A 23,581-nucleotide genomic window follows, 5' to 3' on the forward strand; every position below is an offset into this window, starting at 1 on the left:
AGAGCATCCAGGAGCTACGCAGAGCTGGGCTTCAGATCGCCCGTACTATTCAGAGATCCTCATCGCGCTTGAAGCACAAGCCTCTATGCACATTGTCAATCAGCGATTGCAGAAGTACAGAAAGCAGGTCTGCATTGTAGGACCGAATCCCACAGACTCCCCACCTACTGTAAGAGTATGACAAATTTCGTCACTGTTGGACACAGATATGACCTAGCCATAATAAGAACCATGTGATGTTGTGAAATATAACGACTATAACTACTCCCATTCAGTTGGGAGTGTGGTCAGAGACACTGAGCAAACACCAAGAGAGGGACATCATTGGATTTGTCTTGGCCCACATAATCCAGCAAGCCCAAACATGACCTGTTTCAAGATGATTGTGTCTTGTTATAGGCACAGAGAATGACAAACTGACTCCAATTCAGTTGGTAAACCTAGGTCTGGTGGTAAATTGTGTCATTCTTGACAGATTTAATTTAATTTAATGTGTGCACTGCCATGAAGCACTGGCATTATATGTGTTTTGGTTTCAAGTTGTCAAATACAATTAAAACAATAAATCCATTAACTTGGTGGATATTAGAAGTACTGGCATCTGATCGAGCCGAGATGGATCTGCTTCCATTCGACGCTGCCAAAATCTTTCTACTCTAATTACTAAAACACGGACTTAACTGGAAGCAGCACTCCAAAACAGTATAAATCAAGCCATTCATCAGCTTTTTTTCATCGCCGCAAAAGTACGATTGCATCTCAGGGTAGAACAGCCTCGTAAATACATGCTTGGCATTGTCGACAGAGTTATGGTGCTAAAAACAAAAGATGACAGAGATGGGAGAAGGGCCAGGTGATCCTAGCCTGGAGGCTTATGGAGACCGGGATGCTGTTTGGCTGGGGAGGGGTGGGGGGTCAGGGAGAGGCTGCCATGGGGCTGGTAGTCTGAGTGAATACTCCAGCCCTGCCCTTTATAGCACGCTTTAATGCAGTAATGCCTCTTTCCCCGCTCCCAAATAAACTGAGCATTACCACGTCTTAAACTCAGATGTCCCTCGCGGCCCTTTGTGCGTCCACGCGGTCGCAGGCCTTGTCTATATTTATCCCCCAGGCGGCCCGTGCACTCTGCTCGTCTAAAAACAGAGATGGGGAGGGAAAGCCCACCCTGACCACAGCTCTCCCCAGGGGGGGGTCCGAGGTTGCTTGAGTTCTGGGGGGGATTCGGCACTGAGGGGTCTCCGTGTCCCGCCGCAGACAACTCGACTCACAGCAGATCCCTCTCGAGGCTCAACCCCCCCCCCCTCGTCCTCAAATCTTCTCCTCAAAGCAGACGGAACATCCCTCTGATCCCTAATCTCTAGACAGAATTCCTCTTTTCCTTCTCACTGTGGATAATTGAGCGTAAGGTGCAATTTCATGGGCCATGGGCCAAGCTGCTGCAGCCACAGCATCCACTATCGTCCACCAGCAGGCGCGTGAGCGCGAGGCCTCTGACCCCGCATGCCGCCGGCCGCAGGACATCGCTCACATGACCGTCTCCGTCTCCCGATGAGGAAATCTCCCGCTCATAATGAACGCGAAGCAAACTTTCAATTAGGCCGCCTTTTTTCGACAAAAAGGTTGAATTCTCGCGCGGTAGCCTAAAACCCGAATGCACTCGCACGCAAATGACCCACGAATGCATATTACGCACACAGTTGACCCACAAATGCATTCACACACCGATGACCCACAAATGCATTCACACACAGATGACCCACAAATGCATTCACACACACAGGTGACCCACGAATGATGCACCAAGGACAGCGACGTCCCGCCACGCCCACGTCGGCAAACAGAACCCGCACCGAGACACTGAAGAATGCAATAAAGGGGAGTACAAACAAATGTCCATGCCGGTCCCCAAATGGCTGGTATGCCTTCACCACCCCTGCAGAATGCCACCACACACAAATGACATCAGCCTCTGCCATGGGGCCCAAACCTGAGACAGAGTGAAGCCACCCTCTGGTGTTACATTTCATGCTCTCACCAGAGCGCTCGGGACAGTATCGACACGCCCCTCCCAGACGGTGTGGTTCTCACCTGTCCCAGGTCCAGCGTGATGTTCACCTGGCTGTACCGCGGACCCCTGGAGAGAGGCGGGCTCTGCCACCAGCGCTCTGTGCCGTCGATGGCGTTGGTCACTGGGTGGGCCTTGTTGGGGTCGTTGGAGTTGCAGTGGTCACAAAACTGACCCTAACGAGAAGAGACAATGGAATGGTGTTACCTTGGGTAGAATAGCATAGGTAATAACTGAATCAGAAATACTATACCAAAACACACATGCACGCACGTACACACACACACACACACACACACACACACACACACACACACACACACACACTTGAAATGCAAAACATTCTTAGACATTTCCTAATATGTCCACACAGCTAAATAACAGCTGCAACTAACTGCAGTCCTGAATACAGAGGAACTGAGGGCTCTTTTTGTGATTTTATGTGTTCCATAGTCCTTAGGGGGCAAGTTCACTGTTGATAGCAGAGGGCAATCCCTTTGGAATCAGCCACAATGGTGTGAACTATTTCTGGCAGATGTACAACTTGGTCAGGGCGGACAAGTCTGCCAACGTTTTCCCAGGAGGCATATGTGACTCATTTTAGAGCCTGGGAGAAATCGCAAGGATATAAAGTGGACATTATTTATAATTACATTATTAATCGTGGTATTCCAGTAAGATTAATGGAAACAGTCGCTTTAATCACGGAATAACTTATTTAACTCTGAGAACCATGTTGGCAGTGAAGTTCTCCGGATGCAACAAGTGGGACTTTTAATAGGCCTACTCACTGTATTCATGGACCACAAACTTAAAAATGACTGCTCTTGAAACCGTAAACACTATATCGTAAACATTACCTGGATGGTTTGACTAGGAGGTCCCTCGGTAGGTCCTCCGACAAGTTTACAGTACAAGTCTGAACGCGGTGTTCCACTCTCATCTTGACCGCAAGTTGCGGTAGCCGAGATCCGTGCTCCCTCGGCAAGGTTGAAGTACGGGGGACTCAAACTAAACCCCGTGATTTCGTTAAAAGACACCTGCGCGCGGACAATTCCAGAAAATAAGAGCGTCAAAGTGCATATCAAAGCGGTGGGGTGGGCTCCCTTTATCCCCCTCGCCATGTTCCACCTCAGGAATACTCGTGGATGCTGAAATCGACCCGCAGCACGCAGTACATGTTATCTCGTTTAGGTCTCCATGAAGTACGGCTACAGTGCGTGCAGCATGCATGAAACTCTCCCTTTGATCCTTGGCAACAGAGTCGTGCGTGCGGCTCAAGTCTGCTGATGCAAAAGTTCCACTTGATCTACTGTTGCCTCGGTGCTCCCTCCTCTCGACACCATGGTTCTCAGTGAATAAAACTCAGGCTCCCGTTTCTCCTTAGGCAAACCTTGAGCCACACCGGCGGTATCAGGTGTCAGCTGTCAGCGATCAGAGCGAGACCAGAGAAATTAGCGACTTGGAACTGTGCACTGATTCGTGCATGTCCATATAACAGCACGAGCAGCACAGAGCCTTCATCTTTATAATCGAAGAATTGCCACAATAAAATTAGCTCACAATTCCAAACGTTGCCGCTCATTAGATCAGAATTAACTTTTAGTAAAGCTATAGTGAACATCTTTCCAAATTACAAGTATTAAGATTAAAATGCCATTATGTGGAGTAGGCTCAGTTAATTTTCTGCGAGATGTTATGTGGATGTATTTTGCTTTTTAGAATCATGTTTAGGCTACATAATTTGACATTATTGCGGTTTATGGCAATGTCCATACGGTTATTAGAAAACAAAGTGCAATGTATAGGCCCATTTGCTGACACACCAGGAATGTTGTTGTGAGAACACTTACAATCTCGTCCAAAAAAAGACACACCACCCTAGCCCACCCCACACCATTCAGAGGCACACCCTTTCCTGGTAAACTTTAGCCCAATTAATCCATACTCCCTTCTATTGCATACCTTAGCTATTTCCAGAACAGTGGCAGGGATTTTGAACAGTTCGTTACCTCAGTGCAGCGAACTAGGTCTATATGGATAGTCTCTGATTATTAATAGATCATGGCTGTTTATCCAATACAAGCTATTACATGTATCCTTCATCTATTCCATCTTCTGCATTAGCCTAAATGGATGCAGGGGATGATGTGCTGGAAGTCTGCTTGGGGGCCCCACCTGTGGCAAGGGTCTGGGGTCACCTATTTACCAATCTGGTCCTACAGTGACACCTCGTGGATATTAAGGATTACTGCGTGAATGAATTGAGAGCGCATATCTGTATTGTTATATACAGAATGTATTATGGTTTTCAACGCCTTGTCTACAACCTTACATAGCCTATAGATATAGCCTATAATTAAATCCCTCTTAGGTCGATTCAAGTCAAATCCGATTTTTATAATTTGTAAACAACTTCCAAACACTCCTCTTTGCCGGCAGTCATGCCGAAATCTATAAGAATAGTTCTACAGATTATTTTCTGTGCTTGCCTAACCAGCCTGACATCATGACTCACATGCAGGCGGGTACTGTGTCTTGGCATTGTTATCATTCTTCTAGGCAGGCTTGTCATTTGGTGCTCCGGAGGGAGCGATAAGTAACAACAAGGAAGTAGCTGTACACTAGGTAAACGAAACGAAACGGGAGTAGCAAGGAGCTCCGAGGCTGAGTTGGTTGTCAGTAGACCCTGACTGTCAGTCTTCTCATGGAGCCAACTAATCTACAGGTAAAGTGCCTGACTATAGCTTCTCATGGCGACACTTAATGTTGGTTAGCAGCAGTTGTGTCTTTTTCTTAGTATGATTACTAATAATTGTGTTGTATGCAGTATGCAGTGTGCATTAGCAGGCCTATCCAGTGTAGCCTAAAGGGATTAGATTACCATCAGAAAGCGAGTCAAGCAGGAGTCTTCTGTGCTCTCTGTTGTGCTCTGACAGTGACAGCTTACAGTAGTTTGACTGTAGACCTGACTGTGAGTATACTAAAGAAATGACTTAGATGACATTAAGCTATCGATTTACATTATCAGTAACCTAATAGGCAGATTCAGCATTTTCCCAGTTCAAGACATAAATTCCGATGTTTTTGTTCTCATGAAGACTTTTAAAACTAATTATTATGTATTTTTGCTTTAGAATATGCAAATGACTATTTTAGTAATTGCATAGTGATATTGGTACAGTACACGTATATGACAATGTAACAGATCACTTCTTTGTTTTGTGACAACCATGTATTTTCTGTATGTTCTGTATTTATTTTGTGCACAGATGTGTTGTAGGCCTATAACTTTAACTAAGCACAAGCTCAGAATTGGGATTCAGATTGGCAACAGTATGTGTCAAATACATCTGACCACCAGCTAGATAAAGACTTTATAGTGCTTTATTGTGTCTGAAATATGGTCTCACACCCCACAGGGACATTCAGAGATGCTCTGTTAAGTATGCTCCATTCATCATCCTTTCCATGATGTGTCTCTGTCCTAAAAAGGGGAGGATGTTTATCCTCTTTGGAAAGGATAACACAGTGTTCATGGACAGTGGATGCTGAATGCAGCAGAGCCCAACTCATTTTCCTCCCTACTCTTTTCAGAAAGCTATAGCCGTAGCGCAGAAGGCCTCCCAGCAGGACCAGGCCGGGAACTATGAGGAGGCTGTCCGCTCTTACCAGCACGCCGTCAAGTACTTCCTGCATGTTGTAAAACGTATGTAACCATGGTTGCTGAGGAACTGGATGAAATGTCACACCAATAGACCTGGTCCAGGGCGGTAGTCTGGGCTGTATCCCCGATTTACTGCCCTGACAGGGACTATTCACTATGCCATTGACTTTTGTCACTAAAGTATCTATCTACTGATAATATTATTTGGTTACTCATTGATCGAAGACTGTTTTCGAATGATAAAAGCCCTTTCTCTGAGGTAGCTTCACTTGTAGTCCTGTGCCTTTTATGTAAAAAGCACAGTTTGCGCTTAAAGGAGTAGTTTGGTATTTAGCATCATAAGCCTTGTCATAAGGTTATTTACCGGTCCATATACTGTAAACATTTTGACAGATTGTGCACTCTTGAGATATTAGTGCTCATTGCTCACGTCACAGCTAAGTAGAAACACAATGGATCTCTATGGGCATATAAATAAATATATAAATAAGACAAGTACTCCCGCCAACACAAATCGTTCTGGGCGAAAACTTTTTTGTGAGGAAGTCTGGCTTCCAGGCTATAGTATGATCGTAAATATAAATAAATAAATACCAAACTACTCCTTTAAATAGCACATGTCCACTAGCCGGGCTTCACAACAGTATCTGAGATCACGTGATCAGGGTCACGAAGCCAGGCTAGTGGATATGTGCTATTTAAATGCAAAACAATGCTTTTTATATAAAGGGTGGGGGTTGCAAGTGAAGCCACTTCAGAGAAAAGTCCTCTATCGTTCGAAAACTGTCTTCACTTAACGAAATAATATAATCTGTAGGTACAAATGTGCAGGCAGCGTGACAAAAGTCAATGGCGCAATGAATGATCCCTGGCAGGGCGGTATACCGGGGTTATAACCCTGACTACCGCCCTGGACCAGGTCTAACCAATAGCACACGCAATGGTCTGCATAGAGATGGAAAGCCTGCAGCCACTGCCAGTAGGGTGCTTTTAAGATTTCTAAGCAGATGTTTGTGTGGCATCTATGCTCTTCCAAGTTAAAGCAGTAATTTGCTATTTAGCATCATAAGCCCTGTTATAATGTTATGACAATCATATACAACAGTCCATATACACATTTTGACAGACTTTGCCCTCTTGATATATTAGTGCTCATTGCTCATGAATGTACTGTATAGGACCCACCGTACTCACATATCACGCCACACACATATGCACATATACACACATTACACTCTGCATACTCACTGTATATACACTGACTGCACTACTTTTTGTATAATTTGTTATTTTTCTTAGCTTATCAATCAATCAATCAATCAAAGCTTTATTTGTATAGCGCATTTCATACCCAGAGGCAACACAATGCGCTTTACAGAGAACAAGGGAGGTGGGCAGACGTCCCACCCCTACATATTCCAGAGGGAAGCAAAAAAACAGTATCACCCGGGGGCCAGATAAGTGAGCTGTAAAAATTCTTCCCTGACCCCTCTCAACAAGGCGATCGAGCAAGCTCCTGGAGTATGTTTGTCTACCGGCTAAGAACATTTATAAAGCAATAAATAACATTAAATTACATTTTCAGAGTAAGAGAGGCTAATAACATCATAGGAGAGACATGGCAAACACTGGTGTTTGTCTGTGTGTGCGTGAATGTGCCTGGGCCCAGATAGAGGCAGGGGTCAGGGGTAGGGTCGGGGTAGGAAAAGGATACGGACCCGGGTTAGGGTGAGGGGAAGGGGATCTGAGCCCAGGACTGGTGTATGTCTGTGTGTGCGTGAATGTGCCTGGGCCCAGATAGAGGCAGGGGTCAGGGGTAGGGTGGGGGTAGGAAGAGGATACGGACCCGGGTTAGGGTGAGGGGAAGGGGGTACTGGGCCCAGGCCTAAAGTGGACTGGTGTATGTCTGTGTGTACGTGTGTGTGTGTGTTAACTAATTTGCTACGGCATCTGCAGCAGACACAGGGGTATCTATCGGACTCAGGGTGGTCTGCTGGTGACAGTGGGGCATCCACTGGACCTGGTTAGAAGATAGGAGGGAGAGAGAGAGGCACTAGGGAGAGGGGAGGCAGAACAGGGTTAGTAGCACACAGAGCCATATATAGAGCAATACATTACGTCAAACTACATTTTCAGAGCAAGAAAGGCTAAGAGCATCATGGGAGAGGTGTGGCAAACACTGATGTGTGTCTGTGTGTGTGTGCGTGCCTGGGCCCAGATAGAGGCAGGGGTTGGGGTAGGGTGGGGGTAGGAAAAGGATACGGACCCGGGTTAGGGTGAGGGGATCTGGGCCCAGGACTTATCCTTTTTTGTACACGCCTTTTGCACTGTCCTGTCTTTGCACTGTCCTGTCTCATCCCTGCACCCTGTCCAATGCTGTCTACATGTCATGTACCACGACCGAAAGCAAATTCCTAGTACTTTGAAAAACTGCATGGCAATAAACAAATTCTGATTCTAACTCTGATAATGGATCTCTATGGACATATACATCTGTATATGCCTGCCCATAGAGATCCACTGTGTACTTAGCTGTGACATGGCCACAAATATCTCAAGAGTACAATATTATATGGACCGTTGTATATGAAAGTACATTTTGATGAATTATGATGCTAAATACTTAACTACTCATTTAAGGTGACATATTTGTGTCAATGTATTGTTGTGTTACTTCCATATTTTATTTTTGATTCTATGTGAAGACGGACACATTTGGTGGACAATAAATTATTTAAATCTAATCTAGTTACTGATTCTTATCACTGCAGGCTTATAATGGATTCCAAAAAGTATGCTTCTGACAACTTCACTCCCTCCATTCAGGTGAATCCCAAGGTAAAGAAGGAAACCAGAAGATCAGGGATAAATGTAAAGTCTACCTGGACAGAGTGGAAGAGCTCCAGGAGTACCTAGAAAAGAAAGAGGTCTTTAGATAACATTTCATAATTGATTCATGAGCCTGTTGCTAATAAGTTTGGTGAAATCTGTAAATGCTACCATTCATCTACACCTGCCTCATGCCTGAAGCTTTCCAAAAATTGTGTAGATTATTTTGATTTGCAGAGAAATAGGATTGTTCGACAGACATCTTTAAATGAGACATACTTAGTAAAAATAAATGTTTTTTTTATTTTTTATTTTATTTTATTATTTTAATATGTTCGAGTTTATCTTTTTATTTATGGAAAAGTGTGGGTGCGTCAGAGGATGACGTCGGCTGCCCCACGGAAATCACATCGACTTCAATGCGGAAGTTTGCTTTCTTCTACCTTCGCTGTATTCAACGTTCTCAAGAAGGAAAACAAACCACTTTAAAGTTAAATAGCTAACGAAATATCGACTTTGTGGCTCTGAAATCATCATAACTACCATAATAGGACGTATTTACTGCTCTGTCACATTCGTTGTGATCTTTTGTTAAGTACTCAGCCCTTATGGCTGCCAACAATAATTTACAGGTAAGTTTTGACAGCTCCCTAGCTACTGCTAGCACTAGCTAGCGATTTTGGGAAGGCACTGAACGATGACTTCGGTCAAATAAACGACGCTAGAATGCGACTAGCATATCCACTTCTATCGTATATCTCCTTTCTACCCAAGTTACCTGCTACGTTTGTTCGTGTTGCTTCTTGAAAAATGCGTCTTCCGTGTTAGCTAGCAAGCTAACGTTAGCAAGCTAGCTACTAGCTACATGTTTGGGCCCACTGCCCTGGACCAAAATGTTGCTCAAATCGTGAACACATTCACCAACTGTAAATCTGTGTGAGTGCTTCTATAAAAGCATATAAACTGCGTTAGCTGGCTAATTATTTTTCACAGCCTGGGCTGGACCTAGCCAGCAACAATTAGTGTGGCTAACGTTAGCTTGTGGACGTTGGGCTAGCTAGCTACATTGTGCTCAGCGTACTCAGAGCACCCGCTAGACGGTTGGACCACTTCAGGTTTTGCGAAGACGATTTGACCACCACTTCTAAACACTGGACACAGATAGGAACGTCTAAATACCGGACATGAACACAGTGGAATTGAACTCCTGTAGCTATACGACTACCGTAGGAGCTCTTGAGAATAAAAGGCTGCCAAATTGGTTTGAAAGGTGATTGACCGTATCCTCTGATTGAACTTGGGGTGTAGGTGACAGCTGGTAGAGTTAGTACAGAAGTTTTTTTTAAGGCTAGCCTGTATAACATTTAGACAATGTGTATAACAATGCTTATTCTCTTGTTTGGAGAGGGAGAGGTTTGTGTTGCTGTTTCCTGCTGATGGCTGGATGTCAACATAATTCTCTAATTTGTGGCTCTTGATTTCTCTTTTCTTTCAGAAAGCCATTGATCTGGCCAGCAAGGCGGCCCAGGAGGATAAAGCTCAGAACTACGAGGAGGCGTTGCGCCTGTATCAGCATGCTGTGCAGTACTTCCTTCATGTCGTTAAATGTAAGATTTATAAAGTAACGGACACTTGCATACATGTACTGTGTACTTTTTTGTTGTTAAAAGAGGTATATGGATAGAGCTTACATCTCTTCCGAGGCCTTCAAGGATTTAAAGGTGATATGGATAACTTTAGTAGACAGTCATTTAAAAAAAAAAAAAGAATACACACACAGAGCAGTATTAAGTATTGCCCCTCCCCCCGAAAAATATTATGCATTTATCATTCTCAAAATTTTGATGGGTCCAAACTGAATGTTGTTTACCTATTGGGTTCAAACTGAATGTTGTTTACCTATCTGAGGGTTGTCTCCAACCCCTTGGCTGCACAGCAGCTGTCAGATGCTGAGGGAACGAATCCATTGTAACTAATGACAGAGGCTCCACTGTAGCTATTGTGTTTCCTTCGATGCCAGCGTCAACGCTAGAGAATTGCCAAAAGGTTCATTTCCTGATTTTTAACGGTAGAAGGTCGACAGCTGACGCTGACGGCTGCAGTGGAGCCGTGCCGCAACAAGGCTTGTGAGCCGTTGGTACCATGGTTTCTCTGTGTTTCTCTGGAGCATTATAATACTATTGGCTCAAGAGCCTTGTTCAGGTTTTTGTGTGTGATTCTATACATAGAAATGTTATCTCTAGCACCTTTAATGGACGGACTCTATCTGTTTACCCTGTCCATTTTCTGTATTTTAGCCGAATTTGTCCCATTTCCAAAGGGGTTGAACATCACCATCAGATGCCATTTCTCTTATTGCTCTGATCTGTTTGTGACAGATGAAGCTCAGGGCGACAAGGCCAAACAGAGCATCAGAGCCAAGTGTGCCGAGTACCTGGACAGAGCAGAGAAGCTGAAAGAATACCTGAAGAAGAAAGAGAAGGCTCCGCCTGCCAAGCCTGTAAAGGAGTCACATTCAGACGACAAAGGGTGTGTTTGTGGGCGGGGCTCTGGGATGAACCTGTTGTCATGTACTCAACTTGATGGAATGTGATGACTCATCACTGGAACCCTAAATAGAACAGATATTTGTTACACAGATACAGGCTACAGTTTCCTGCCTTGTAGTGTACAGTTACAGTACTGGTGTTGTTTTGTTCTAGGAATGAAAGTGATGAAGGGGATGATCCGGAGAAGAAGAAGTTTCAGAACCAACTTTCAGGTAAATATTCACTCTGTCAGAATGCAAACTGTATGAACGTCACATTTTGTTACAATATAAAGGGTTACTGAAATAGATGAAGAAGATGCATTCCTCCAGGTTAGTTGTATGATGTAAACATCTGCTAGGGATGGGACATGATCTTCGAAAAATCGAATAGTCATTCAATTATTAAAAATCGATTTAATAATTTGATAATCGTTTGTTCGTCTTGTCTTATAAAAAAACTAGTTGCCTTGTTTTTCGCGGCGCGAGACGAGAGAGAAAGGCACGCGCGGAAGACAGTTTGAGTACTCTAACCTAGGATAACTAGTAGGCGTCATTTACGCAGCACGTGAGGTCAGGTGAGACTCGACCGGACCAGACATGCAGCGGCTAACGCAGCCAATGAAAAGTTCTGTGTGGAATGGCAAAACTGTCGAATGTGTACTTGAGTGTACCCGCAACGTCATACCCTCGGAGAGGGTCTTTTCCGCGGCAGGACTTATCGTCAATAGACTGCGCACCTGTCTCCATCCCGAACATATCGATATGCTCATATTTCTAAATGAAAATATGAAGAAATAGGATAGGCCCAATTGGCCGGAAAAGTTGCTCAGACGAGCAATGATGAGATGCGATTTTCGAAGAAAAATCGATTTTTGCCCAGCGATTTTCGAATAGCAGATTTGCCAGAAAGTCCCATCCCTAACATGTGCCTGATATCGTTTTTGTCCCCTAGGTGCAATTGTCATGGAAAAACCTAACATCAAGTGGAGCGATGTTGCTGGATTAGAGGGAGCCAAAGAAGCTCTGAAAGAAGCTGTCATTCTCCCCATCAAATTCCCCCACCTTTTCACAGGTACTACAGTACATCCACGGAAATATCGGATATATATTTATATTTAATAATATAATAATATTTACTCAGATTCACAGACAACGACTTATCAGTACTGTAGTACTGAGGACACATTTCCACTGCTGATTTCAAATTGTGCATTGTCCAGTTATTTGAATGTAAAAAACGTGTATGACCACTAACAACATGTGTATGACCACTAACAAAACATGTGTATGACCACTAACAAAAGCCGGTCTCTGCCTGTGTCCCAGGAAAAAGAACACCGTGGAGGGGGATTCTGCTGTTCGGACCTCCTGGTACAGGAAAGTCCTACCTGGCTAAAGCTGTGGCCACGGAGGCCAACAACTCCACCTTCTTCTCCATCTCTTCCTCTGACCTGGTGTCCAAATGGCTGGGAGAGAGTGAAAAGTTAGCCTCAATCCAGAAAAGCAAAAACCCTCTGTCCTTCTGGACGGTCCCCTCTGTTTAACTGTACGTGTGACGAAACGGCACTGTTGAGTATTCTTAAGCCTTATTTCCTACTCTCCAGACTGGTGAAGAATCTGTTCACCCTGGCGAGGGAGCACAAGCCCTCCATCATCTTCATAGATGAGATCGACTCCCTGTGTGGCTCCAGGAGCGAGAACGAGAGCGAGGCGGCGCGCCGCATCAAGACGGAGTTCCTGGTTCAGATGCAAGGTGACCGAGGCCGAGGAGATCACGAGACGGGAGTCGCTGTCCTGCTGGGTTCTCTTTGAGTTTTCCTGTAGCTGGATTAGGATTGTCACAATATCAATTTTTCACAATACGATTATCATGGCAAATAATATCACGATAACAATATTATCGTGATATCTATAGCAATCATTAAAAAAAAGTGATCACTTAAAAAAACAATTACAATGTATTTAATCATTCTTTTTTTTATTAACATTACTAGTTCATTTTAAATAGCCAATATCATGATAGAACGAAGAACGATATCATGGCTGTATTATTTACATAATATTAGTATTCTCATTTTTTTTAATACTACGACTTTCGCAAAACCAGTATATCGTGACACCCCTAAGCTGGACGCTGAGCTTTCCTGCAGGTGATGGTGATTATATTATATTGTGTCTGTCCGCAGGGGTGGGGAACGACAATGAGGGGGTCTTGGTGCTGGGGGCCACCAACATCCCCTGGACGTTGGACTCTGCCATCAGGAGAAGGTAATGGGACTGACCACTGTTAATCAGTCACCACTCCCCCCATTGGATTCTATACTGTGAAGGTCATTATGATGTACACCTTTAAAGGTTTAAACGTGTGCAGTCTTTGGTTTCATTGGAGGCTTGGGAGTGAACTCGGGAGTGGTTAGACGGAGTCCGAAAATGAAATGACACGGGTCTTCTCCTTCTTCACTTCTCCTTTCCTGTTTGCGTCAGGTTTGAGAAGAGGATCTACATCCCCCTCCCAGAGGAGCACGCCCGCTCCTTCATGTTCAGGCTCCACCTGGGCTCCACCCCCACCATCCTCTCCGACTCTGACTTCGTCACCCTGGGCAAGAAGACGGACGGCTACTCGGGAGCGGACGTCAGCGTCATCGTCAGAGACGCGCTCATGCAGCCCGTGAGGAAGGTGCAGTCGGCCACTCACTTCAAGCGGGTACGTGTCCGAAGCTTCCGTCTGTCTTGTTTGTCTGTCCATGTCCCAGTCGGTGCTAACATCCTCCCAGGCTCAATTTCTTGCGTTGTCGTCATGTTTTCTGATGTTAAACCTGATGGACTGCTCTTGGTATTGAAGGTACGTGGACCATCGAGGAACGACCCTGACGTGCTGGAAGATGACCTCCTGACTCCGTGCTCTCCAGGAGACCCCAATGCCATTGAGATGACATGGATGGAGGTTCCTGGGGAAAAGCTGCTGGAGCCTGTTGTCTGCATGGTGAGGACAATAACAGTCTGGTTACTTTTATCCTTCCTCAGTAGTTATCTGAATATTCAAACAATGTTGATATATCTTTTCATGCGTTTTTCTTTACAGTCTGACATGCTGAGGTCCCTAACAAACACCAAGCCAACAGTCAACGAGGCGGATTTGCACAAGCTGAGAAAATTCACAGAGGACTTTGGGCAAGAGGGTTAAACGGAGCCTTTGAGTCAAACCAAAGCAAAGAAATGGTGATTGTTAAGTGTTCTTTCTCTTTCTCTCTCTCACTCTCCCCCTCCTTGGCCTGCACTAGTCCATTGGCCACACAAGTGGTTGAAGACCATGATATTCTTTGATGTCCTCCATTGTCATAAAAGGATTAAGGACTTCTTCAAGCTGTGCAGTGTCTGCAGTTGACTTGATGGTTCGCAGATGGACAGCTGCTTTGGAATCAAAGAGTTCTTGGGTTCGTTTATGGATGAATATCAATGTAACCTTTAGAGCCAAGCCTCAAAGCACCTTGGGATGAATCCAAATTTGAGTTACATGTGCATATTAAGCTAAGCCTAGCATCTAAAATCACGCTTCTAAGAAAGGTTTGTGCATTTTCATTGTCAGAATTTGGCTCTGTAAAAACAATAACTACAAAAAAGTACCTGTCCAATTGCCATCAAGCAAATTGCAGTGTAAGCAGGCCTATATTACCCCGTTTCTTTTTATACACTTAAGATGAAAATCATTTTATAGTAGATACTTTATGGAAATGTATAGCTCTTTGGCCTTGAGAGAACCAAACAATGCATGCCATATTTTCATAAGAAATCTTAATATTGGTGGAACTTAGGCCTTTAGTCACAGGGTGGTGGTCATAAAATAGGTTAGAAGAACTGACACCCTCAGGAAGGAACCTGCTTTGGACTGTTTTTCTAAGTAAATAGGTTTGTTTTTTCTTTACTTGTCATGGAAGACCTACTCTGTTAGTTCATTGTCTATCTTGTTCAACATATGAGGATAGCTTAAGTGACTGATTAAGAGTTTTGAGCTGCAAATGAATGCAGATGCACGTTTGATCTATAAGTTTGACCCATTACACTACGTAAAGTTTGTTCTGTCTTGCATAGCCTCTTACGTAACATTGCTGATCCTCCCAACAACTACTGAAAAGAGATGATGCCTGCCTAAGCCTTACTGACGTGAAGTCACACCATGCCACCGTGTTAAGAAACAATTTGGCTGAAACTGAGGTGTGAATTAAATGTAAAGTTAATCTGAGCTCAAGGTTCCAGGTACAAACGTATTGGATCATCTTCTATGTTTTATTGTATTAGAATGCAGTTCCAAACCACCTTTAAAATGTGCCCATTCTCAGTGGCAATGCACACCATGTGCCTTCGAAACAAGTTGAAAGATTATATTCATTGTTCTTGTTTTGGTCATTTTGAATTTGAACATTGATATACAGCATCACAGTGTATCTTGTGTGTTTTGTCATTGCTAGAAAATGTAATATGATACCTGCACATTTAATGTAAGCTCTCTTTTAGAGAGTATATAGCCTACAACTATACTCCTATGCACTAAAGGTGTTGGTAATCTGGAGATAAGTCTTTCATTCAAAGTGTAGGGCATCTTTTGGCGTGGATTATTTAACTCACTTTACTGTAAAAGTGTCTAGATGTAGCCTACATTTAAACCCTCTCCTTGTGAAGAGGTCATCAGCGCATCAGAAATGGTCTGTTTTTTTCTTTTCCATTATATGTAAATAAAAGTAATACTGAGAATAATGGGGATAATTTTTCTGTCTTCAGTGTACAGGTAGCAATATTTGGTGATAGGTGATATCCACGAGTGAACATTTTAGGGGGTTTGACAGTAAATCTATTTTACATTCATTAAAATGAATTTGTAGTTGATTTTGGACAGCTAAGGATGATATTTTCTCTGGGATCCACAAAACGCTACCGCTAGGTTACGCGGGCGAAAAAATGGGAACACCGACAATGAGGAAGTGGACAGTTGCATTTTGGGAATTGCTGTGTGTGCCAGTTCGATTCCCCGTCAGGTGATAGTCTGTTGTGCAGAATATAAACTACAAGTACCTTCAGCAACACTTGTATTGTAGCCCCGTTCAAGTGCACAGTTCGATTTGTTTTGGCGTATGTTGCAACTAGGCTGGAAAGAGCTTTTTGTCGTAGATAGAGCCAAGGTCCACTTATTTTCTGACTCGTTGCCAAATACTGATACCTAACGGTCGCTAAGACAGTAGTATCGCCACCCATTTCACGAGCGCCTGCCTCCGCGATTTGCCCCAGAAACTAACGTTAGCTTTAGCCAGCTAGCCAAACCGAGTTACCCATGTCCTCGGAGGAAGGATTGAGTTCAACGATCGCGGATTGGCTTTTTATAAATTCTTGGTGGCTCCTTCTGCCTTTCATCATGCTTTTAGTCGTCGCTGCATTCATCGTTGCCTTCGTGTTGCTATTGTATATGATATCCCCTCTCATTAGCCCCAAACCGTTGAAATTAAATGGGGCCCACGTCGTGGTAAGTGCACATGACCACATTACATCACATTCATTTATTTGCTGCCTTACTAGATGGTTCCCGCAAACTCCCAAAACATCGTTTCTTCTTGACATAACATTATGTCAAGCTATGTTGGTATAACCATCGCAGGTTATTGTTTGGATAGGGTCACTTGTGAGAATGGTATAGCTAGTTAGCCCTACGCAGTATTTTCTTTCACGATTGATCAACGTCAGCATCTCATCTCACACGCCCACAATGAGTGAATGGCAGAATGGCTTTGACACATGGGATTTGTGTTTTTAATTCTTTTATTTTTCCTTTCCACCACTTTCTAAAGGTCACTGGAGGTTCCAGTGGGATTGGGAAAAGCATTGCCATGGAGTGCTACAGACAAGGCGCCTTCATCACTTTAGTGGCACGAGACGAGGTCAAGAAAAAATCCTCAGCTATTACTTGTAATTACTGCACTGCCTGATGTCTCATTCACACTACTGTATCTTGTTTCCCACAGAGTAAATTGGTGCAAGCGAAAAAAGAAGTGGAAAAATGTGCGATAAATGACAAACAAGTATGTAGCCTCAATTGAGCATGATTTTACTATTATACTATTTCATTATAATAAAATACTATTTTATTTGTAGTTGGTGGTCTCTTGTAAAACACCAACAACAACATTTAATTTGATTCTTACTCTACTCAGGTTGTGCTCTGCATATCTGTTGACGTATCCAAGGACTATGGCCAGGTGGAGAGTGTGATAAAGCAGGTAGGGTTTTGCTGAGAGATAATAGTAATCCTAATAAATACAGTAATCCTTTGTGAGGATTACTGTATGTCCGCACAATTGTCTCTCTTGTAGCCAGAAACCTATATTATCTGACATAATAATTCATGCAACCAGGCTCAGGAGAAGCTGGGGCCTGTGGACATGCTGGTGAATTGTGCTGGGATGGCCGTCTGCGGGAAGTTTGAGGAGGTGGAGGTGGATCGTTACAGAGTAAGTTACCGGCTGGGACGACGCGTGGCTGTGGCTCAAGAGGTAGAGCGGGTCGTCCGATGACTGCGGGGTTGGCGGTTCAATTCCCAGCTCCTCCTGTCCACATGTCGAAGTGTGTCCAAGACACTGAACCCCAAAATTATTCCCAATCAGCAGGCTAGCATTGCATGGAAGCTTGCCGCCATTGTTGTATGTGTGTGTGTGAGTGAATGGGTGAATGACAGGCCATTGTAAAGCGCTTTGTCCGGTAAGGTACTTTATAAGTGCAGTCCACATGGAAAGGTGGCAAAGGAACTTAAATTCTTCCAAATACATCGGAAAAGCTTAATGGTGTGTTTGAAACCATGATCACAACCTGCAGCGCACAGAATGCAGGATTCCTGTTCCAACATTAAAAGGGTTTTGTTTCGAATCGACAGCTGAAGAAAGGGGTCCAGTTGCAGGTTTAAAGATGCAGGGAGACGGAGGGTTGGGTTTCTGTACAACTCTGCCTCGGATTAGATGGCAGAGGATGAAAAGGATCTTAATTCCAGCCAGAAGAGGTGACAGGTTCCTGGAGCTCACCCAGAGTGTTCCATTGCTGAAATAATCACTATTGGAAGTGTGTGCGCACGCTCTTGTGTGTGTGAGTGCGAGAGAGAGAGAACCTGTGTTCTTCAATTATAAATGGTAATGGACTGCACTTATATAGCGCTTTTCCACCTTAGTGGCACTCAAAGTGCTTTACAATGGCCTCTCATTTACCCATTCACAACCACATTCACACACCAATGGCGGTAGCTGCCATGCAAGGTGCTAACCTGCTCATTGGGAGCAATTTGGGGTTAGGTGTCTTGCTCAAGGACACTTCGACATGTGGACAGTCGGAGCTGGGATTTGAACCGCCGACCCTTTGATCACTGAACGACCCGCTCTACCAACTGACCTACAGCCGCCCCATTACTAATTACTACTAAATTACTAATTTACACTTTGTAACTGGGCGTCATTTAGTGTAATTCTGGGCGTCTGGGGTGTAATACTCTCCCGTCCCCTGCAGAAGCTGATGGAGGTCAACTACCTGGGCAGCGTGTACCCGACGCGGGCCGTCATCACCACCATGAAGGAGCGCCGCGTGGGCCGCATCGTGTTCATCTCCTCCCAGGCCGGCCAGATCGGCCTGTTCGGCTACACGGCCTACTCCCCGTCCAAGTTCGCCCTGCGGGGCCTGGCGGAGTCCCTGCAGATGGAGGTGAGCCCGGTCGCGCCCCCCCCCCCCTCCTCCCCCCAACCGGTAGCCGGGACCCCACTCCTGCTGCTCTCATGTCGTCAGGGGCGACGTGTGTGTGTGTGTGTGTGTGTGTGTGTGTGTGTGTGTGTGTGTGTGTGTGTGTGTGTGTGTGTGTGTGTGTGTGTGTGTGTGTGTGTGTGAGAGGAAAAAAACGTTGCCAATTAGGATTTTTTGAGCTTTCACTACGGCAGCTCATTGTGCTCTCGCCCCCGTTCAGATGAAGCCGTATAACATCTATGTGACGGTGGCCTTTCCCCCGGACACGGACACCCCGGGCCTCGCCGAGGAGAATAAGACCAAGGTGAGTGTCCCCGGGAAAACGAGTCAAACTCCGCGTGCATACCCCCACTTTGTGTTTTGATCCCTCGCCTGTGTTTCGCCCCCCCCCCCCCCCCCCCCCTCCCTGGCCACGCCCCTTACCGCCCCAGCCTCTGGAGACCAAGATGATCTCCGAGACGTCCGGGGTCTGTCAGCCGGAGCAGGTGGCCAAGATTTTCGTCAAGGACGCGGTGGTAAGATGTCCGCCGCCGTTTGCGTTCGGCGACGCCGTACGATCACGATGGACCTTGTCTTTCTCTCTCTCTCTCTCTTTCTCATTTCCTGTCTCTCAACCTCTCTCCCTCTCTCCGTGCGCAGCAAGGGAACTTCAACAGCTCCGTGGGCCCCGACGGCTACATGCTGTCGGCGCTCACCTGCGGGATGTCACCGGTCACCTCCATCACCGAGGGCCTCCAACAGGTACTGGGGCGCCCCCGCCGTCACGTCACTGTCACCGCGGCCGCACAGGCCGTCCCCCGCACGTCACACTGAGCCTCTAACCTTCGACCCCCCCCCCCCTCCCCATGCAGATTGTGACCATGGGGCTGTTCCGGACCATCGCCCTGTTCTACCTGGGGAGCTTCGACAGCATTGTGCGCCGGTGTATGATCCAGAGGGAGCAGTGCAAAGCGGCGGATAAAAGAGAGTAGCTCCCCGTCGGCCACGCCTCCTCGCTTCACCCCCCCCTCATATCCCCCCTGGACACCCCCCGTCACCCCACCTCCCGTCCCCCCTCCTCCTGAAGAGTGCACAAGAGTGGATAGGGGGGGGGGGCGTGCGTCAGTGGTATCCGGACGGAGAGAAGATGCCAGATGTCCTTGATCCCCGTCTAGTGGCGGTAACTCCCCGCTCCATTCAGGGCCGTTCGGTCGCCTTTTTTTCGCACTTTGATATAAGCATTCCAGCGATTTTTTGTTGACTCAATTCCTCCTCAAAGCGGTGCGATTGCAAGTGCGTTTCTGTCATCGGGGCTGCCTTTGCTCGAGGTCAACGAGGGCGGGACAAACATCCCGCGGCCTGGCCTTGAAATGGGCCTCGTCAACACCTGACACTTTGGGCTCAGGCCTCTCGGCTCCGCATCTTCTCTGCAGAGAGCAGAGTAATGGATAGCCTGTCTGACTGGTTGTGGCCTGCAGTCCCTTCCCAAGATTCAGAGATAGCGAGAATGCTAACGCGCTAACCGTTTCCCCCTGCCCGTGACACAACATACAGCCAGTGTCACCTTGTCCAACCTAGACCCTCTTCACCAAATTATGTTGTCATCTCTTTTATGCTATTGCTTTTCGACACACAGGTCTTTGCAGGCGAAGTACCTCTTCTTGTGGCTCCGTCGCCCCCCCCCCAACACCCCCCCCCCAACACCCGGTGAGGGTTGTCTGTTTGTGTGTGTTTTGGCGGGCTCTTCTGGTTTCAACTGAGCTCCCAGGTCACATGACAGCCCGTTGCAGTGATTACAGACGGCAGGGTGTTTTTACTTCTGCTAATTGGTTTCTGGTGAGTGAAAATCCCAGTCAGGCATTTTTAGGTACAGCGGATGGAAATTGCAAGTGAGAAGAAATGCGTGCGTGCGGGCGTGTGTGCGGGCGTGTGTGTGTGAGCGAGCGTGTGTGCGCGCGCGCACTGGCACGCCAGGGCTGAGTAATGAGATGTGTTTTGGGGCTATGTGTTAATGCAGTGTTGTGTTAGTGTGACTGTCTATGCTGTGAGTGAGAAAGCCAACCCCAGGGAGTGAGAAATAAGCCATTGCACACTGTCAGAATGAAAACTAGCCTACTCTCAGATTAAGACTAGCCTACTCTCAGATGAAAACTAGCCTACACTCAGATAAGGATTTATGCGACCCTTGCCCATTGGCCTACGTAACTGTAGTTCATGCTAGAAGCAGGAACGTCCAGGAATGGACAAAGCTGATGCTGGTGAAATCTACAGTACACTTCCCTTTTCATTGACGTCTCTGAGGAATCTTGTCGTGTGTGTGTGTGTGTCTTGCATACATAGACCATGTTTTGCCACCTCACTAAGGGCACAGCATGGTGTCAGTACTCGCAGGTTCGAGCAAAGCCTAGTGATGGCGCTAGAGATCCTTTTTTATTTTATTTAAAGGGACAGAGATGAGTGGGGACTGTCTGTGGAGAATCGCTTAGGCCCTTAGGATTTCCTGCGTTATTATTAGATGATTTCATGCACAGCTTCTGAGGATGAAGGACTTCCCTGACTGACCGTTGTCTCAGTCTCCCCTCCTAGAGTTTTAATACCCCATACCTAATCTCAACATTCCGCTTCTAGAGAGAGAGAAATGAAAATGTGAACTCGTGCTCACGTCTTCCTTTCATCCATCACTTGTCACAAAGCATACAAAATCAGAAAGAATATTTTTTACAAAAATCCACCAATATTTGATTGCCAAAATGTATGAAGACAATTTCTGTAAATGCAATGCCACTATGTTTTTGTTGTGGATGTTGCTGCTCTGTTCATTCTAGTAATAGTTTATAATGCAGTCAAGCACTACAATTGTGGGCACCCATTCTAAGCCTTAAGAGAGGAATACTGATTCATGAGATATCGCTAAAAGAATGGATCCGTCCACAGAAAAATGTGGCTTTAACTCACGTGTGGTTTATTGGTTCGTTTGATCTGATGTTTGTGAAAATGCCAACTGTTTTGTGCTTTTTGTCAATTCCAGGTTTTGTACTGAAATGCCTTATTCAACCCCCAAAATATGAAGGTGAGAACAGATGAATCTGTTTTGATGATGTTCTTATTTGACATTGGTTTAAGGCACGCTGCCAGGCACTCAGTAGCTTTAATTATAGTGCTAATTACAGTAGATTGTTTCTCGTTATGTGATAATTTAAGCTTTCAGAATCACTTTATCTCGGCATAGCGCCACATGTAGTTAGACATTCAATAGGAAATGTAGCTCATGGAAAAGCAATTTTGTTTTAACACTTTAATGCTATGCAAAACAAGCCTATGCTCACAATGTTAAAACATTACAATTTATAATGCTTACACTTTAGGTTTCCTATATTGGTGTCAACAAGAGCTATTTAAATGAACATCTCGTAAGAGTTTATAAATAACGAATTTGATCGTGACGCACTCTGCTTGTTCCCATCACCTTTGCTTGTGTTTCGTTTTCGCCAAACTTGTTAGAAATTCACCTTGTGTGCCATTGAAAGGAAAATGTGAGGAACAATGTTTCTTTGTCTTATTTTCTTACATAAATACATGAAATAACTGGAAAATGATACAGTCTCTGATCTCTTTCTCTGAACTTTGTAAGTTCAGGAAACAACGCTCTTTGTGAGAATAGAATTGGGGGTATAACAACCAATGTTGTTTTAGAGGATAAACTTAAATAAATGAAATAAACAGCCCGGGAAAGGCTCAGACGAGAATTCCGACCTTGCATATCATATGACAGTATTTCAGACGAGTCCCAGTGTAAGAACACACCAAAGCAAGCCGGTCTCGTCTGCGCTCCACTTGTTTTTATGCTGAGTCGATGCTCAGGTACTGAGGGAAGTACTGTATACTTGTAGAGTCCCGGGCTGCTGTGTTGGAGCAGGGGTTCCCGTGTGAGGGAGCACATCAGAGTTTTGATGCAGCGTGTTGAGGGGCTGAGGGCTTGGGAGGGCGCGTGCGGGGTTTTAAAGTATTCTGTTTGAGAAGCGGCCTTTCATCTTCCACGAGGGGATCGGTCCGGGCAGCCGCTCGCTCAGATCAGCTCAAGACTGGGAATTTAGAAGCCTTGTTTGCCCTGTCAGAGACTATATTAGGAACCCTGGCCATGATGGAGACGCAGTAACTAGCTGGAGGAGAGACCAGAGAGAGAGAGAGAGAATGTCGAGAACACCGCCAGGGAATGAGATCCAAGTTCATCGGGCTGTTGCCAGACTGACGTCCACAAGAGGGCCAGCCAACATCAAAGCATCCCCTTGGTCCTGTCCAGTTTGAGAATGGCATTGTAATTACCCGTTAGGCTGCATTGTGAACAAGCCTTGTCTTCAACAACAAAAACATTACTGGATTATCCAGGTAGAACCAACATTGTGGAGAAAGGCTCAAAATATAATGAAGGCATTTAGGCCAATCTATTGATTTGGTTATTCAAGTAATATTTTTCATGATTTTTTTTCTTTCTTTTTTTGCCAAGTTTAGATTCAGTACAATCAGCTTTTGTCTTTTACGCGTTGGAGTCTCCAAGCGCGCACACAAGGACCAACTTTGTATGGGGATGACGTAAGAAATACCTCACCAAGAAAGTGCGCAGCCCACAGTGAATTGGGAGTATAGGGAGTGAGGGCAGCCAGGCTTGCGTTCAGTCCCTCGAAACGCATGTTGTTCTGCGTAATCGCTGCTAGAATAGTTGGTGATGTGATATTGTGGGCGACACACCGCT

At 45.3% G+C, this 23,581-nt stretch overlaps 3 protein-coding genes across 4 annotated transcripts in view; 2 read left to right on the forward strand and 1 right to left on the reverse strand.

Moving 5' to 3' along the window:
• Nucleotides 1-3,189, reverse strand: part of LOC311316420 (laminin subunit alpha-3-like) — a gene marked incomplete at both ends in the record, with an annotated part of 64,246 nt that extends 61,057 nt beyond the window's left edge. Inside the window, 2 exons of the mRNA XM_084447262.1 lie at nucleotides 2,089-2,241; nucleotides 2,926-3,189. Coding sequence (XP_084303388.1) covers nucleotides 2,089-2,241; nucleotides 2,926-3,189 — 417 coding nt within the window. The remainder of the gene's footprint in view (nucleotides 1-2,088; nucleotides 2,242-2,925) is intronic.
• Nucleotides 3,190-4,729: 1,540 nt separating this feature from the next.
• On the forward strand, nucleotides 4,730-15,834 carry vps4b (vacuolar protein sorting 4 homolog B). 2 transcript variants are annotated; one of them, XM_084447272.1, is made up of 13 exons: nucleotides 4,730-4,793; nucleotides 5,663-5,774; nucleotides 8,559-8,659; nucleotides 10,057-10,168; nucleotides 10,940-11,090; nucleotides 11,264-11,322; nucleotides 12,044-12,163; nucleotides 12,418-12,574; nucleotides 12,696-12,844; nucleotides 13,278-13,359; nucleotides 13,576-13,795; nucleotides 13,934-14,074; nucleotides 14,174-15,834. In XM_084447272.1, the coding sequence occupies exons 1-13, from the start codon at nucleotides 4,773-4,775 to the stop codon at nucleotides 14,273-14,275; spliced, it is 1,527 nt and encodes a 508-aa protein (XP_084303398.1). In that variant the 5' UTR covers nucleotides 4,730-4,772; the 3' UTR covers nucleotides 14,276-15,834. The 2 variants fall into 2 exon arrangements, with proteins under 2 accessions (XP_084303398.1, XP_084303399.1); XM_084447273.1 differs by lacking the exons at nucleotides 4,730-4,793; nucleotides 5,663-5,774; nucleotides 8,559-8,659 and adding an exon at nucleotides 8,974-9,193.
• Nucleotides 15,835-16,333: 499 nt separating this feature from the next.
• kdsr (3-ketodihydrosphingosine reductase) lies at nucleotides 16,334-22,416 on the forward strand. The gene is made up of 10 exons (XM_084446717.1): nucleotides 16,334-16,603; nucleotides 16,926-17,015; nucleotides 17,100-17,156; nucleotides 17,289-17,354; nucleotides 17,490-17,585; nucleotides 18,625-18,816; nucleotides 19,073-19,156; nucleotides 19,284-19,367; nucleotides 19,492-19,593; nucleotides 19,704-22,416. The coding sequence occupies exons 1-10, from the start codon at nucleotides 16,415-16,417 to the stop codon at nucleotides 19,821-19,823; spliced, it is 1,080 nt and encodes a 359-aa protein (XP_084302843.1). The 5' UTR covers nucleotides 16,334-16,414; the 3' UTR covers nucleotides 19,824-22,416.
• Nucleotides 22,417-23,581: the final 1,165 nt, after the last annotated feature.

Source organism: Borostomias antarcticus (genome assembly GCF_949987555.1).
Source record: "Borostomias antarcticus genome assembly, chromosome: 12".
Classification (NCBI taxonomy): domain Eukaryota; kingdom Metazoa; phylum Chordata; class Actinopteri; order Stomiiformes; family Stomiidae; genus Borostomias; species Borostomias antarcticus.

Excerpts from the sequence above, each read along its gene's own strand:
- vps4b (XM_084447272.1), top strand. The coding sequence starts at position 4,773 with ATGGAGCCAACTAATCTACAG. Across the intron at positions 12,164-12,417 it reads ATTCCCCCACCTTTTCACAG|GAAAAAGAACACCGTGGAGG; the intron begins GTACTACAGTAC and ends CCTGTGTCCCAG. Across the intron at positions 13,360-13,575 it reads GACTCTGCCATCAGGAGAAG|GTTTGAGAAGAGGATCTACA; the intron begins GTAATGGGACTG and ends TGTTTGCGTCAG.
- kdsr (XM_084446717.1), top strand. The coding sequence starts at position 16,415 with ATGTCCTCGGAGGAAGGATTGAGTTCAACGATCGCGGATTGGCTTTTT. Across the intron at positions 17,586-18,624 it reads TGGAGGTGGATCGTTACAGA|AAGCTGATGGAGGTCAACTA; the intron begins GTAAGTTACCGG and ends CGTCCCCTGCAG. Across the intron at positions 19,368-19,491 it reads TTTTCGTCAAGGACGCGGTG|CAAGGGAACTTCAACAGCTC; the intron begins GTAAGATGTCCG and ends CTCCGTGCGCAG.